This window comes from Delphinapterus leucas, chromosome 11 (assembly GCF_059928025.1).
Source record: "Delphinapterus leucas isolate spDelLeu-1000000601 "Yukka" chromosome 11, BTC_Dleu_Yukka2, whole genome shotgun sequence".
Classification (NCBI taxonomy): domain Eukaryota; kingdom Metazoa; phylum Chordata; class Mammalia; order Artiodactyla; family Monodontidae; genus Delphinapterus; species Delphinapterus leucas.
The window spans coordinates 70,791,811-70,805,806 of record NC_143139.1 but is presented as its reverse complement, the minus strand read 5'-3'; the positions used below and the strand labels follow the sequence as shown (position 1 = coordinate 70,805,806).

Here is a 13,996-nt window from a genome sequence, read left to right as displayed (position 1 = left end):
TCATTATCAACAGAATTCTTTTTCAACTTCTTCCCTGAACTTTCCCTTCGTCTTCATAGTCGAATGTAAGCGTCACTCCCCACTCCTTCTCCAGCAGCACTCTCCAAGTGGTGGCTGTTTTTATCCCCAGTTCTCAAGTACCACTTGATTTGGAGATGAGGTAGAAGGTTTCCTTGGGTCCTATTGCCAATTTCAGATTGTTCTCTATCACTTCTCCTTAAAACCATCCAGTTTGTATCTCATGCCATTATCCCCCCTCGGCGTTGCTGTTCTTTTTGCTTTTGTCTACGTCTGTCCACACCCTTCCTCCCCATTTTTCAGAAGTATGAACTCCTGGCTCATAGTCAGTCTAACTGTACTTCTGTGTCAATTCTTGGTGATTCCAATATGTAAGTATATGATCTACCACCCTAGCCTCTCAGTTCCTCGAACTCAATTCCTCCACTGAGCTTACCCTTCCCCATCTCAGTCATTCTCTCGGTTATACTCTAAATCCTAATTGCCAGCCTTTCTTCCTCTGGAGGAAATGGCCTGGGCTGTATTATGGGACAGGCCAACTGATGTGTACAGTGGTAGGGTGTCACTTTTGATCTTTTGTAGTTTCTATTAAACTTGAACTGAGGGAAAAAAATCTCCTTTGTCTTAATCCATCCTCTTACAAGCTACCACCCCATTTTTTTCTTTCTCTTTGTAGCAGTTCTCAAAATAGTTATCCTTGACTTGGTATTATCAAATCCTCCCCACCCATTCTCTCTTAATCCCATGTAAATCATCCTTTTCAGCCTCTTTCACCATTGATATACAAATTATTAAATCCAGTGGTCAATTTTCAGTACTTCCATAACTGGAACCATTAGCAGCATTTGACAGACTTGATCACTTCTCCCTCATTGATATAATTTCCTTATCTAGCTTCCAAGACCCTGTACCTCTTTGTTTTACTCCTATCTACCTAGTATTCTGTTTTTGCTCTCCCTTACTGGTTTTTCCTCTTTTCCCCATCCTCTTACATGTGGTGTGTTCTAGGAGTTAGTTCTTTGTTCTCTTTTCTTCTCTGCCTACTCCCTTGGTAATCTCATCCAGTCTCATGCCTTTGATTATGATCCACATGTAAATTACTCCTAAATTTACATATCTATTCCAGACCTCTCTCTTGAACTTCAAAGATCCTTATATTCAACTTTTCACTTGGGCTCTTAACTTGAGTAGATATTTCCCACTTAACACATTCAAAACTCAACTCACAATTTTACTCCTATATCCCCAAACCTGCTATATCCATGGGCTTTCTATCTTGGTTTAATGGCAGTTCTATTCTTCAGGTCAACTGAATCATCCTCAAACTCTGTTTCTCTCATATCCCACATCCAATCCATACAGAAATCCTGTTAACGCTACTGTATTTAATATATCCAAAATCCGACTTTTCTCACTATTTCTACTATTCCCACCTTGGGCCAAAACACAGACATCATTTCTTGACTGGATTACTGCAATAGCTTAAATGGTTTTCCTACTTCAACTCTTGTCCCTCTATGTCTGTTCAAAGCACAGTCAGTGATAATCTTATGCATAAATCAGACATCACCCCTCCAACTGGTTTTCATTTCATTCAGAGTAAAATCAGAGTCCTGACAAAGGGCTAAATGACTGTACTTGATGTGGTGCCCTGTTTCCTCTCTGAATTTATCTCCTGCAGCTGTTCTACTTGCTCACTCTGCTCCAACCATACCAGTTTCCCTGCTTCTCCTTGCTAGTAGGCTCCTGCTTCAAGGGCTTTGCATGAAACGCCCTTCTCTCAACAGCTTTATGATAAACTCCTTTACCTCTTCAAGGCCTTACTCAAATATCATCTGTTAATGAGGTCTACCCTGAATACTCTGTTTGAAATGTGGCAGCCTTCCCACTTCCTCTCTACACATTCTTCCTGGCCTTGCTCTGCTTTCTTTTGCCATTTCCCTTATTTTCTCAGATAAAATATAATTTATTTCTTTACTACATCTATTGTTTGTTGTCTGATTCTTCCCTATAGAATGAACATTCCGTAAGAGTAGGAATCTTTATTTTGTTTACTGATGAATCCCAACCACGAAACATAGGTACATAGTACTACCTTTCACATAGTGGCTAATTCTATCCCAGGAAGTCCAGAAAAGTATTTATTCATGTTAAGCAGGTAAATATTTTTTCTCTGCCCAGACAGATGTCTGTGCTCTAGGAAATAGGATTCAATTTCCAGACTGGAGGAAACTACAAAGCTCATTTGAATTATGTGTTGAACCTACTGCATCATCTGTTCATTCTAAAAATATTTCAGTACCTCAGAAGGTATAATTTGATCTTTTGTAGACCTAATATTTCCTAAAATATTTCCAGGGACATTTACCTACCAAGGTTCATATTAACCAAAACCGGGAAAATAAATCATCTCACCTTAGACAAAAATTAAATTACAAAGTTATATCTTTATTTTAAAATCTACCTTTATGTTTCAATAGGTGCATGTGATCAGGGTGGGATTAATGACGATATTTTGGTAGCGAAATATAACTATTGTTTCATACATAGCATTATGCAATTCACATGTAAGTTTGTAGTCAGTTAAAATAAGATAAAATTTACGCATTTAAATGTGTAACCTGTGAAAATTTCTAGGGCCTCTGATCAAGGAATTAGGGCCCATCACGTGGTCCATATTAAGTAGGTGAGTTGGAGCCACAACAATGCTATCTAAGTTACCAGCTGTGCTCTTCCAGAATGAGGTGTTTGCCAAAAGCAATTTCCCATTAGTTGATTTGCCATTGTCTGTTATCTTTAAGCACTCAGTTCAATACTTGAGTCCTGCATTTTTTGTCTGGGAATATAAAACTGCCAGTTAGTCTTTTTGCAATTTAAACTTTAATCTGCTAACAAATTTAAAAAGGTTTTGGATTCTTTTGAAAAAGATTTCATTTAGGGACTTCCCTGGTGGTCCAGTGGCTAAGACTCCATGCTCCCAATGCCAGGGACCTGGGTTTGATCCCTCATCAGGGAACTAGATCCCACATGCCACAACTAAGAGTCTGAACGCACAACTAAAGATTCCGCATGCCACAACTAAAAAAAAAAAAAAGAAAGATCCCACATGTCGCAACTAAAAAAAAAAAGATTCTGCATGCCAAACTAAAAGATCCCACACGCCGCAACTAAAGATCCTGCATGCCGCAATGAAGATCCTGCATGCGGCAACGAAGATCTCGCATGCTGCAACCAAGACCCATCACAGCCAAAAAAAAAAAAAAAAAAAGATTTCATTTAACTGTTGCTAAACCAGATATTTTCAAAAGAGGCCTAATCCTTCTGGTGATCATCTCCAAGCTTAAAAGCAAATAGGTGTCAAATTTAAATATAATAAAAATAAAATAGGATAAATTAAAGTCTAAATTCACTATAAGAACAAGACTACACATTATGGAGCCTTATAGTCATTAACTTATCTCTTTAATACATTTCTTTAGGATTGAGTTGTCATTGCAATTATTATTGATATATAATTTATTAAAATAACATAATTACATTACAAACTTAGATAAATAATTACTGCACATAAAATTAGAATTTTATTGGAAAAGTATATAAACTATGAAAAATAATGAAATAGAAATTCTAGAGTTGAACAATAACTAAAATGACAAATTATTAGAGGGGTTCAACTGCAGATTTAAGCTGACATAAGAAAGAATCAGCAAACTAAAGATAGATCAGTGGACATCATATAGTCTGAAAAAGGTATAGAATTGAAAAGAAAAGTGTTTGGTAGAATTTGCCTGTGAAGCCATCTGGTCCTGGACTTTTGTTTGTTGGGAGTTTTTAAATCACAGATTCAATTTCAATACGTGTAATTGGTCTGTTCACATTTTCCATTTCTTCCTGGTTCAGTCTTGGTAGATTGTACCTTTTTAAGAATTTGTCCATTTCTTCTAGGTTGTCCATTTTATTGGCATATAGTTGCTTGTAGTAGTCTCTTACGGTCCTTTGTATTTCTGTGGTGTCAGTTGTAACTTCTCCTTTTTAATTTCTAATTCTATTGATTTGGGCCCTCTCCCTTTATTTATACAATGGAATATTACTCAGCCATAAAAAAGGAATGAAATAATGCCATTTGCAGCAACATGGATGGACCTAGAGATTATCATCCTAAATGAAGTAAGCCAGACGTAGAAGACAAATATCATATGATATTACTTATCTGTGGAATCCAAAAAATAAAAGGGGGGTGGAGATACAAATGAACTTGTATGCAAAACAGAAATAGACGCACAGACATAGAAAACAAACTTATGGTTACCAAAGGAGAAAGGGGGAGGGGGAGGGATAAATTAGGAGTTTGGGATTAACATATACACACTACTATATATAAAACAGATAACCAACAAGGACCCTACTGTATAGCACAGGGAACTATACTCAATATTTTATAATAACCTATAAAGGAAAAGAATCTGAAAAAAATAGAAGTATATTTATGTATAACTGAATCACTTTGCTGTACATGTGAAACTAACACAACATTGTAAATCAATTTTACTTCAATTAAAAAAAAGAAAAAGAAAGATGAACAGAACCTCAGAGAAATGTGGGACACGCATACTGGGAGTACCAGAATGAGAGGAGGGAAAATAGAAAAAAATATTCAAAGAAATAATGGCTGAAAACTTCCCAAATTTGATGAAAATTATTAATCTGCATATCCAAGAAGCGCAACAAATGCTAAGTAGAATAAACCCAAAGATAGACACATCTAGACACATCATAGTTAAAAGGGTAAATGCCAAAACAAAAGCAAATTCTGGAAAGAAGCAAAATAACAATGATTTGTCATATATAAGAGAATCTCAGTATGATTAACAGCTGACTTCTCCAGAAAAAAAGTCGTCCAGAAGGCAGTAGGATGACATACTCAAAGTACTGAAAGAAAAAAATATATATATGTACATGTATATAATTGTATTTTGAACCTATAACATTTGGAAATGTAATATATTTGACAATAACAGCACAAAAGAGGCATGCGAAAGCAAACCTGTATTGTAAAGAAATGATACCAGGTGGTAACTCAAATGAAGAAAATTAGAAATGATAAATAAGAAGGCTAATGTGTCAAACTCTATAGATATGTATTTTCCTTCTCCTCTCAACTACTTTAAGAAATATAAAGTTATAGAAAGTAATAATTATAACGATGTGTTTGGGGTTTGTAACACATTACAGATGTAATATAACATTAATAGGATTATACAGAATATACACACAAATATACTTGATAAAATTCTAGGAAACTAAATCCAACATTAAAAAAAGGATTTTAGTTCATGACCAAGTGGGATTTATCCCAGAAATGCAAGGTTGGTTTAACTACAAAAAATGAAATAATGTAATACACCAGATCAATAGAATAAAGGGCAAAAAAAACATGGTCATGGTCATCATAGTATATGAACAAAAAGCACTGACAAAAACCAACACTCTTTCATGATAAAAATCTCAACAAACTAAAAGTAGAAGGAAACTCCCTCAACCTGATGTAGGACATATATGAAAAATCCACAGCTAATATACTTACTGGCATAACTGAAAGCCTTTCCCCTTAATCAGAAACAAGATAAGGATGTTTTCTTGCCAATTATATTAAAGCCAGGGGGATTGGGCAATAAAGGTAAATAAAAGGCACTCAGATTGGAAAGGAAGAAATAAAATTATCTCTATTTACATATGGCATGATCTTTCATTTAGAAAAATCTAAAAACTTGTTTAAAACTATTAGAAGTAATAAATTCAGCAGGGTGCAAGATTAATATACAATAATTGATTGTATTTCTATATACTAGCAATGAACAAAGCGAAGATGAAATGAAAAAAAATTACACTTACAACAGCATTAAAAATTTTTAGTTATTACTTTAACAAAAGAAGAACAAAACATTCAAAAACTACAGAACGTTGTTGAAAAAATTAAAGAAACTTTAAAAATGGAAAGATAGACCATGTTCATAGATTGGTTTTATTGTTAATATGGCAGTACCCCCCAACTTGGTCTATAGATTCAATGCCACTCCTATCAAAATCCCCAATGACTTATTTGAAGAAGTTGACAAGCTGATTCTAAAATGTACAGTTGACCATTGAACAACAGAGGAGGTTAGGGGAGCTGACCCTCCAAGCCATATAAAATCTGAGTATAACTTATAGTTATACTCAGATAACTATAGATTCAGAGGATTCTCTGGAATCTGCAGTTCCTCCATATCCATGGTTCTGCATGCTCAGATTCAATCAATCTTGGATTGTCAAGTACTGTAGTATTTACTATTAAAAAAAAATCCATGTACAAGTGGACCCTTGCAGTTCAAGCATGTGTTGTTCAAGGATCAATGGTATATAGAATTTCAAGGGACCCAGAATAGTAAAGACAATCTTGAAAGTGAAAAACAAAGTTGTAGAACTCATACTTACTGATTTTGAAATGTAGAAATTACTACAAAACTAGTAATCAAGACCATCTGGTACTGGCATAAAAATCAATATGTAGATCAATGAGATAAAATTGAGAGACCAGAACTAAACCTTTCCATAAATCAATTTCTGGTCAATTGATTTTTGAAAAGGGTGCATAGACCATTCAATGGGGGAAAGAACAGTATTCTCAACAAATGGTGCTAAGAAAACTGGATAGCCATAAAAAAAATTAGACTTCTTTATACTCTACAAAAATTAACTCAAAATAGACCAAAGACCTAAATATAAGCTAAAATGATAAAATTCTTATAAGAAACTGTAGGTTACTCAAACCCCTCTCAGTTATGACACCAGAAAAACAAGCAATCAATGAAAAAAATGAATTGGATTTCATCAAAATTATAAACGTTTGTGTTTCAAGAATACCATCAAGAAAGTGAAAAGACAACCTACAGAATGGGAGAAAATATTTGCAAATCTTTCATCTGATAAGAGACACATCTAGAATATATAAAGAGCTCTTACAACTCAATAATATAAAGACAATCCCATTACAAAATGGACAAAGACTCTGAATAGACATTTCTCAAAGATATACAAATGGCTAATAAGCTCATGAAAAGATGCTCATCATCATTAACCATTAGATAAATGTAAATCAAAACTACAGTGAGATGCCACTCACATCTACTTGAATAGTTTAATCAAAAAGATAATAAGAGTTGACGAGGATGTAGGGAAATTGGAATCTTCATACATTTCAGGTAGGAATGTAAATGGTGCAATTGCTTTGAAAAACAGTCTGGCAGTTCCTCAGAAGATCAAACATAGAGTCACTATATGTCCTACTTATTCACTCCTAAGTATATACCTAAGAGATATGTCCTCACAAAAACTTGCACAACAATATTCATATCAACATTATTTATAACAACCAAAAAAAGTGGAAATAACAGAAGTGTCCATCATGTGATGAATGGATAAATTGTGGTATATGCATACAGTGAAATATTATTTGGCTATAAAAAACACTGCGGTAAGTGGAAGGAGTCATGTATAAGGACCACATATTGTATAATTCCATTTATATGAAATATCCAGAATAGGCAAATCCATAGAAACAGAAAGTATACTAGTGCTTGTGTAAGACTGGGGACATTGGGTGGACATGAAGAGTAACTGCTAACTGGTATGGGTTTCCTTTTTTGGGGTGATCAAATATCCTAAAACTGACCGTGGTGATGGTTGCACATCTCCCTGAATATACTAAAAAACATTGAATTATACATTTAAATGAGGAATCGTATAGTATGTGAATTATATCTCAATAAAGCTTTTATAAAATGTGATTTTAACTTGTATTGAATGTTCAGTGAAGCTTTTCTTTGAAGCTAATGACAAGTCTTGGGAATATGTATTGAGAATAGCTAAAAAGTTCTGTTTAAAGCCATGTTTTTCCTTCACAGTTTCTTACTAATGCTCTCTTTTCATTGACACCACAAGACTTTTTTTCAAGAGTGACATATTCTTTCACAATAGTCTAGAAATGGAGCAAGCAAAATTTTTCAACAAAAATTCTTAACTAGCAACATACTCTATTATGCATTTGAATTCAGAACATTCCAACCAGATAGGACTTTCTTCTAATACCCCGTGTATTCATTTTCTGTTACTGTTGTAACAATTTACCCTTAACTAAGTGACTTCAACAACTCAAGTTTATTGTCTTGTAGTTCTATAGTTTAGGAATTTGATGAGATCTCTCTGAATTAAAATTAAGGTGGTCTCCAGGGCTGCATTCCTTCTGGAGATTTCTGGGAGAGAATCTGTTGCCTTGCCTTTTCAAGTTTCTAGAGGTCTTCAGTATTCCTTTGTTCATGTCCCCCTTCCTCCACCTCGGAGTCAGCAATGTATCCATTCTGACACTGTATCACTCTGACTTAGCTTCCACTGTCACACTTCTTTTCCTGGCTCTTTTCCTCTGCATCTCTCTTTTACTTTCAAAGGCCCACCTGAATTATAAAGGATAATCTGCCAATTCTGAGGTCAGCTGATTAGCAGTCTTAATTCCTCTTTCCTGTATAACCTAATGTATACACAGGTTTCAGCGATTAAGACTTGGACATCTTTGGGAGAACATTATTCTGCCTATCACAACATGATTTTCTGCTGGTAGAAATGTGTATAAGTCAAGGTAATGGAAAAAGCCCTATGAGTTCATGGTGGTTTGATTAATCAGTAAAGGAGGATTTCTTTTTCGGGCAATGTGTTATAGAAAATTTTGGCATGGGTAAAGTAGAGCTTTATTTTGTAAAGTGGAGAAAACACTACTGTGAACTGAGGCTTGCTCTCAGGCAAACTAATTTTAGGGTGAAAATGGATGTGGAAATTAAGGATCTGGAATACGATAGATTGCTTTCAAATTATTGGGATGGCAAACCCACTGAAAGCCTTCCCATGACCCAGGACCCCACATAGATGATCATTGATTCGGGGCCGTGGTTTCCAAACTTGACTGATTTTGTAATTATCTGAGGCATTTAAAAATAGTATCATATTTCTAGGCTTTAATTTAGACCTGCTGAATCAGAAATTTGAAAAACAGAGACCCAAAAGATGATTTGAATAATTTTTAAATTTGATTCTGATAATTAGCCAAATTTGATAACTATTGGTTTGAAAAACCAAGAAAATTGAATAAGTAATGATAGAAGATACATGTGTTCACTGGCTTTTTCTATTATTTGCTGGTTAGTTTTGAAGGTTACAGAACATTTAAATATGACCTAGAGCTTTGGTCAATCTGACCCATGTGAGTCAATAAAGGAATCTGAAAGTATTATTCTCATTTTGAAGTTATCAACCCCCAGCCATTGGATTTTTTCCTCTTTTGAACACGTATACTCTGCCATTATAAGCTATGTCTTATATGAGTTTGCCTTTGTTAAATTATTGTAATGTGATTAGTTAAGTTATTCTTATCCCACGGATGTAATGTAAGAATACAGTAATGCTTATGATCACTTTGTATTTATATCAAAGTATCATATATACCAAGTCATGGTTATAATTACTATCTAAAGTCTATGAATTAGCATATTTTCCACACCTTACCAGCAAAATGTTGATATTTTTTTGCAAGTTAGTTCAATGACCTTTCCAGAAATAAGAAAAGACACCTTTTAACAAACATGCAGTTAATCAGGAGGACAACAGTTGATCATTGAACATGCACCAAAACGTGTACCTTGAAAAGACTGAAATGTTGCATTTCTTCTATAGATATCACACCGCAGAAAGAAACTCAGGAAGGCATTCCACCCCCAACCCAGAGTCAGGAACCTCTGAAACCTCAGGAGAATATATCACGACCCATTCACCATCCCTTAATTTTAAAAACAAACTTTGAGGAAGAAGAGGAGGAAGAAGATGAACAAAATGGTTAGTAAAACTTTTCTCAGATTTACAGTGCACATTCAAAAACCTCATGGTATTTTCTACATATTTGTTTAACTATTAGAAGTGTATAATGTAATATATAAGGCAGATTTGGGTGAGAAAATAGCTTTCATTTTATTAAGTATATTAAATTCATTATGTTCTAATTTGTTCTATGTGTACACATATGCTTATCATTTGGATTGGAAGTTTTTTGTTGTATGATGGCTAGAAGACAGATCTCATGTTTAAATATGCACAGTTGCTTGTAGGTATACTAATAACCTGTTTTACTTTTATATAACTTAATATTGATAACATTGATTTATATAACATTTATTATTTATATATAACTTAACATTGATATACATGAGTGTCAATCTATTACATGATTATATCCATCTGTCTCACATTTAATCCTTCAAGTTATAGAGATCAATAGAGTAGTTTATAATTTATAAAGCACTATCATCTGCATTATCCCAGGTAATCCTTGCCAAAGTATAAACAAGGTTAGAAGCCAGGTCTTTTGCAGTGTAGCCCATGCTATTCCTCCCATATCGTCACAGTCCTGCAGTGCCAATAAGTATGTACAAACAAGATAGGCATGTGGAAAAATAAACTCTCAGTCTGTCTCTACCCTGGAATATGTCTTTCCATGGAGATACAGGATGTGGGCACATTGAAAAATTGAAATGTGACATATTTTCTGTAGGTGTTTTACTACAGAAACAAACTCAGGAGGGAATTGCACCTCTGTCCCAGAGTTGGGAGCCCCTGAAACCTCAGGAGGATATATTGCAACCCATTCACCATCCTTTAATTTTAAAAACTGACTTTGAGGAAGAAGAGGAGGAAGGAGATGTGTCCTTTTCTTCTGTAGCTCTGGGTCTCCCATACTTACATCTTCCTTTCCAAACAAACAAGCAAGCAAGCAAACAAAGATGATCTCAAATGTGAATCTGTACCTGCAGCTTCTCATCTCAAGACACATAATGTATAGTCATTTCCTTCCTCTTGACTGATTATATCTAAAATGTAAAATATAGCAATGAGAAACATTTGACAATGTGCAAATTATTGATTTTAAATGTTTTTTAAAACAGTAATCCATTCATGAGAACAATGTGTGGGATGTTTCATTGTGGTTTATACATTTTCAGATTATTTGGTTTTGGGACAATTTAATTTAAAATATATATATATATCCTATAGATGCTTCTAGTTTATGGACAAAGACTCCTGAAGAAATTGAAGAAAAAAGAGCAATAAAGGAGATGTGTTATAAATCTGGTAAGGAATCAAACATTTGTGGATTTTCTAATATTTGATGTGAGACGTACACTAACTGTTAATTTTCTTTTGGGAGATTAGGTGAATACTACAGATTTCATACTCCTCCAGGTATTTTATCATCTAAAAGCATAGCCTCTACAGTGGAAAAAGAGTTAGAAAAGACTTTGGAAAATGGAAGCGAATTGCAGGAAGGTAAGGAATGAAAAGGAAGCATTTCAAGGTGATGAATAAGAGGTACTTGGTATGATAGGCTGTGAATTATTTAGTAAAGTATGCACTGAAGGCAAATGATAATACATCAGAATTGAGAGTGAGAAGGAAGTGATTTTATTGGATGACCTAAATTTAATATGAAAAGCTGCTATTAATGTAATTGTATTTCCAGAGGAACCACAGAATGAATAGACTTAATAAACACATGGTAGCACTACACACCCCATGCAATAATTCTGTAAATAATTTGGTTTTACCATTTTATTTGGCTATGAAAATAAATCTCCCTGTGAAACAGGTGTAGATTTTTCTTTATAAGTAGAAGGGACAACTTAGTCCTAGAAGGACAAAAGGGAGATCATAGAACAACGTTAGCAGCAGAACAAGGGTGTTTGTTCATTGAATGAGTGCCTCCTGTGTACCAGCCAATTTCAAGGGCAAAGCAGGGGAATAATTCCAAAGCTGTGCCTTTTATGGATCTTATGTTCTGATGAATCTTACTTTTCTGTTGGTGAACATCTTGCCCTTGAAGGCAAGATAAGAAGAACGTTATTTTCTGCATATAAAACAAGGAACTCATGAGAAGCCAGAAGAATTACAATCCTGCAGCCTGTGGAACAAAACCACATTCACAGAAAGACAGACAAGATAAAAAGGCAGATGGCTATGTACCAGATGAAGGAACAAGATAAAACCCCAGAAAAACAACTAAATGAAGTAGAGATAGGTAACCTTCCAGAAAAAGAATTCAGAATAATGATAGTGAAGATGATCCAGGACCTTGGAAAAAGAATGAAGGCAAAGATCGAGAAGATACAAGAAATTTTTAACGAAGACTTAGAAGAATTAAAGAACAAACAAACAGAGATGAACAGTGCAATAACTGAAATGAAAACTACATTAAAAGCAATCAATAGCAGAATAACTGAGGCACAAGAACAGATAAGTAACCTGGAAGACAGAAAGGTGGAATTCAATGCTGCGGAACAGAGTAAAGAAAAAAGAATGAAAAGAAATGAAGACAGTCTAAGAGACCTCTGGGACAGCATTAAACGCAACAACATTCACATTATAGGGGTCCCAGAAGGAGAAGAGAGAGAGAAATAACCAGAAAAAATATTTGAAGAGATTATAGTCGAAAACTTCCCTAACATGGGAAAGGAAATAGCCACCCAAGACCAGGAAGTGCAGAGAGTCCCATACAGGATAAACCCAAGGAGAAACACGCTGAGACACAGTAACCAAACTGGGAAAAATTAAAGACAAAGAAAAATTATTGAAAGCAGCAACGGAAAAACAACAAATAACATATAAGGGAACTCCCATAAGGTTAACAGCTGTTTTCTCAGCAGAAACTCTACAAGCCAGAAGGGAGTGGCTTGATATACTGAAAGTGATGAAAGGGAAGAACCTACAACCAAGATTACTCTACCCAGCAAGGACCTCATTCAGATTCCATGGAGAAATCAAAAGATTTACACACAAGCAAAAGCTAAGAGAATTCAGCACTACCAAACCAGCTCTACAACAAATGCTAAAGGAACTTCTCTAAGTGGGAAACACAAGAGAAGAAAAGGAACTACAAAAACAACCCCCCCCCCAAAATTAAGAAAATGGTCACAGGAACATACATATCAATAATTACCTTAAACGTGAATGGATTAAACGTTCCAACCAAAAGACACAGGCTTGCTGAATGGATACAAAAACAAGACCCATATATATGCTGTCTAAAAGAGACCCACTCAGACCTAGGGACACATACAGACTGAAAGTGAGAGGATGGAAAAAGATATGCCATGCAAATGGAAACCAAAAGCAAGCTGGAGTAGCAATACTCATATCAAATAAAATAGACTTTAAAATAAAGAATGTTACAAGAGACAAGGAAGGACGCTACATAATGATCAAGGGATCAATTCAAGAAGAAGATATAACAATTATAGATATATATGCACCCAACATAGGAGCACCTCAATACATACGGCAACAGCTAACAGCTATAAAAGAGGAAATCGACAGTAACACAATAATAGTGGGGGACTTTAACACCTCATTTACACCAATGAACAGATCATCCAAAATGAAAATAAATAAGGAAACACAAGCTTTAAATGACACAATAGACCAGATAGACTTAATGATATTTATAGGACATTCCATCCAAAAACAGCAGATTACACTTTCTTCTTATGTGCGCACAGAACATTCTCCAGGATAGATCACATCTTGGGTAACAAATCAAGCCTCAGTAAATTTAAGAAAATTGAAATCATATCAAGCGTCTTTTCTGACCACACGCTATGAGATTAGAAATGAATTACAGGGGAAAAAATGTAAAAAACACAAACACATGGAGGCCAAACAATACATTACTAAATAACCAAGAGATCACTGAAGAAATCAAAGAGGAAATCAAAAAATACCTAGAAACAAATGACAATGAAAACACAATGACCCAAAACTTATGGGATGCAGCAAAAGCAGTTCTAAGAGGGAAGTTTACAGCAATACAATTCTACCTCAAGAAACAAGAAAAATCTCAAATAATCTA

At 34.7% G+C, this 13,996-nt stretch overlaps 1 protein-coding gene across 1 annotated transcript in view; it reads left to right on the top strand.

The window, feature by feature from the left end:
- Positions 1-13,996, top strand: part of ZC3H11D (zinc finger CCCH-type containing 11D) — a 31,401-nt gene that overhangs the window by 6,317 nt on the left and 11,088 nt on the right. The window contains 4 exon segments of the mRNA XM_089921087.1: positions 9,778-9,936; positions 11,097-11,131; positions 11,133-11,226; positions 11,308-11,421. Of these exon segments, the coding sequence (XP_089777213.1) occupies positions 9,778-9,936; positions 11,097-11,131; positions 11,133-11,226; positions 11,308-11,421 (402 nt within the window).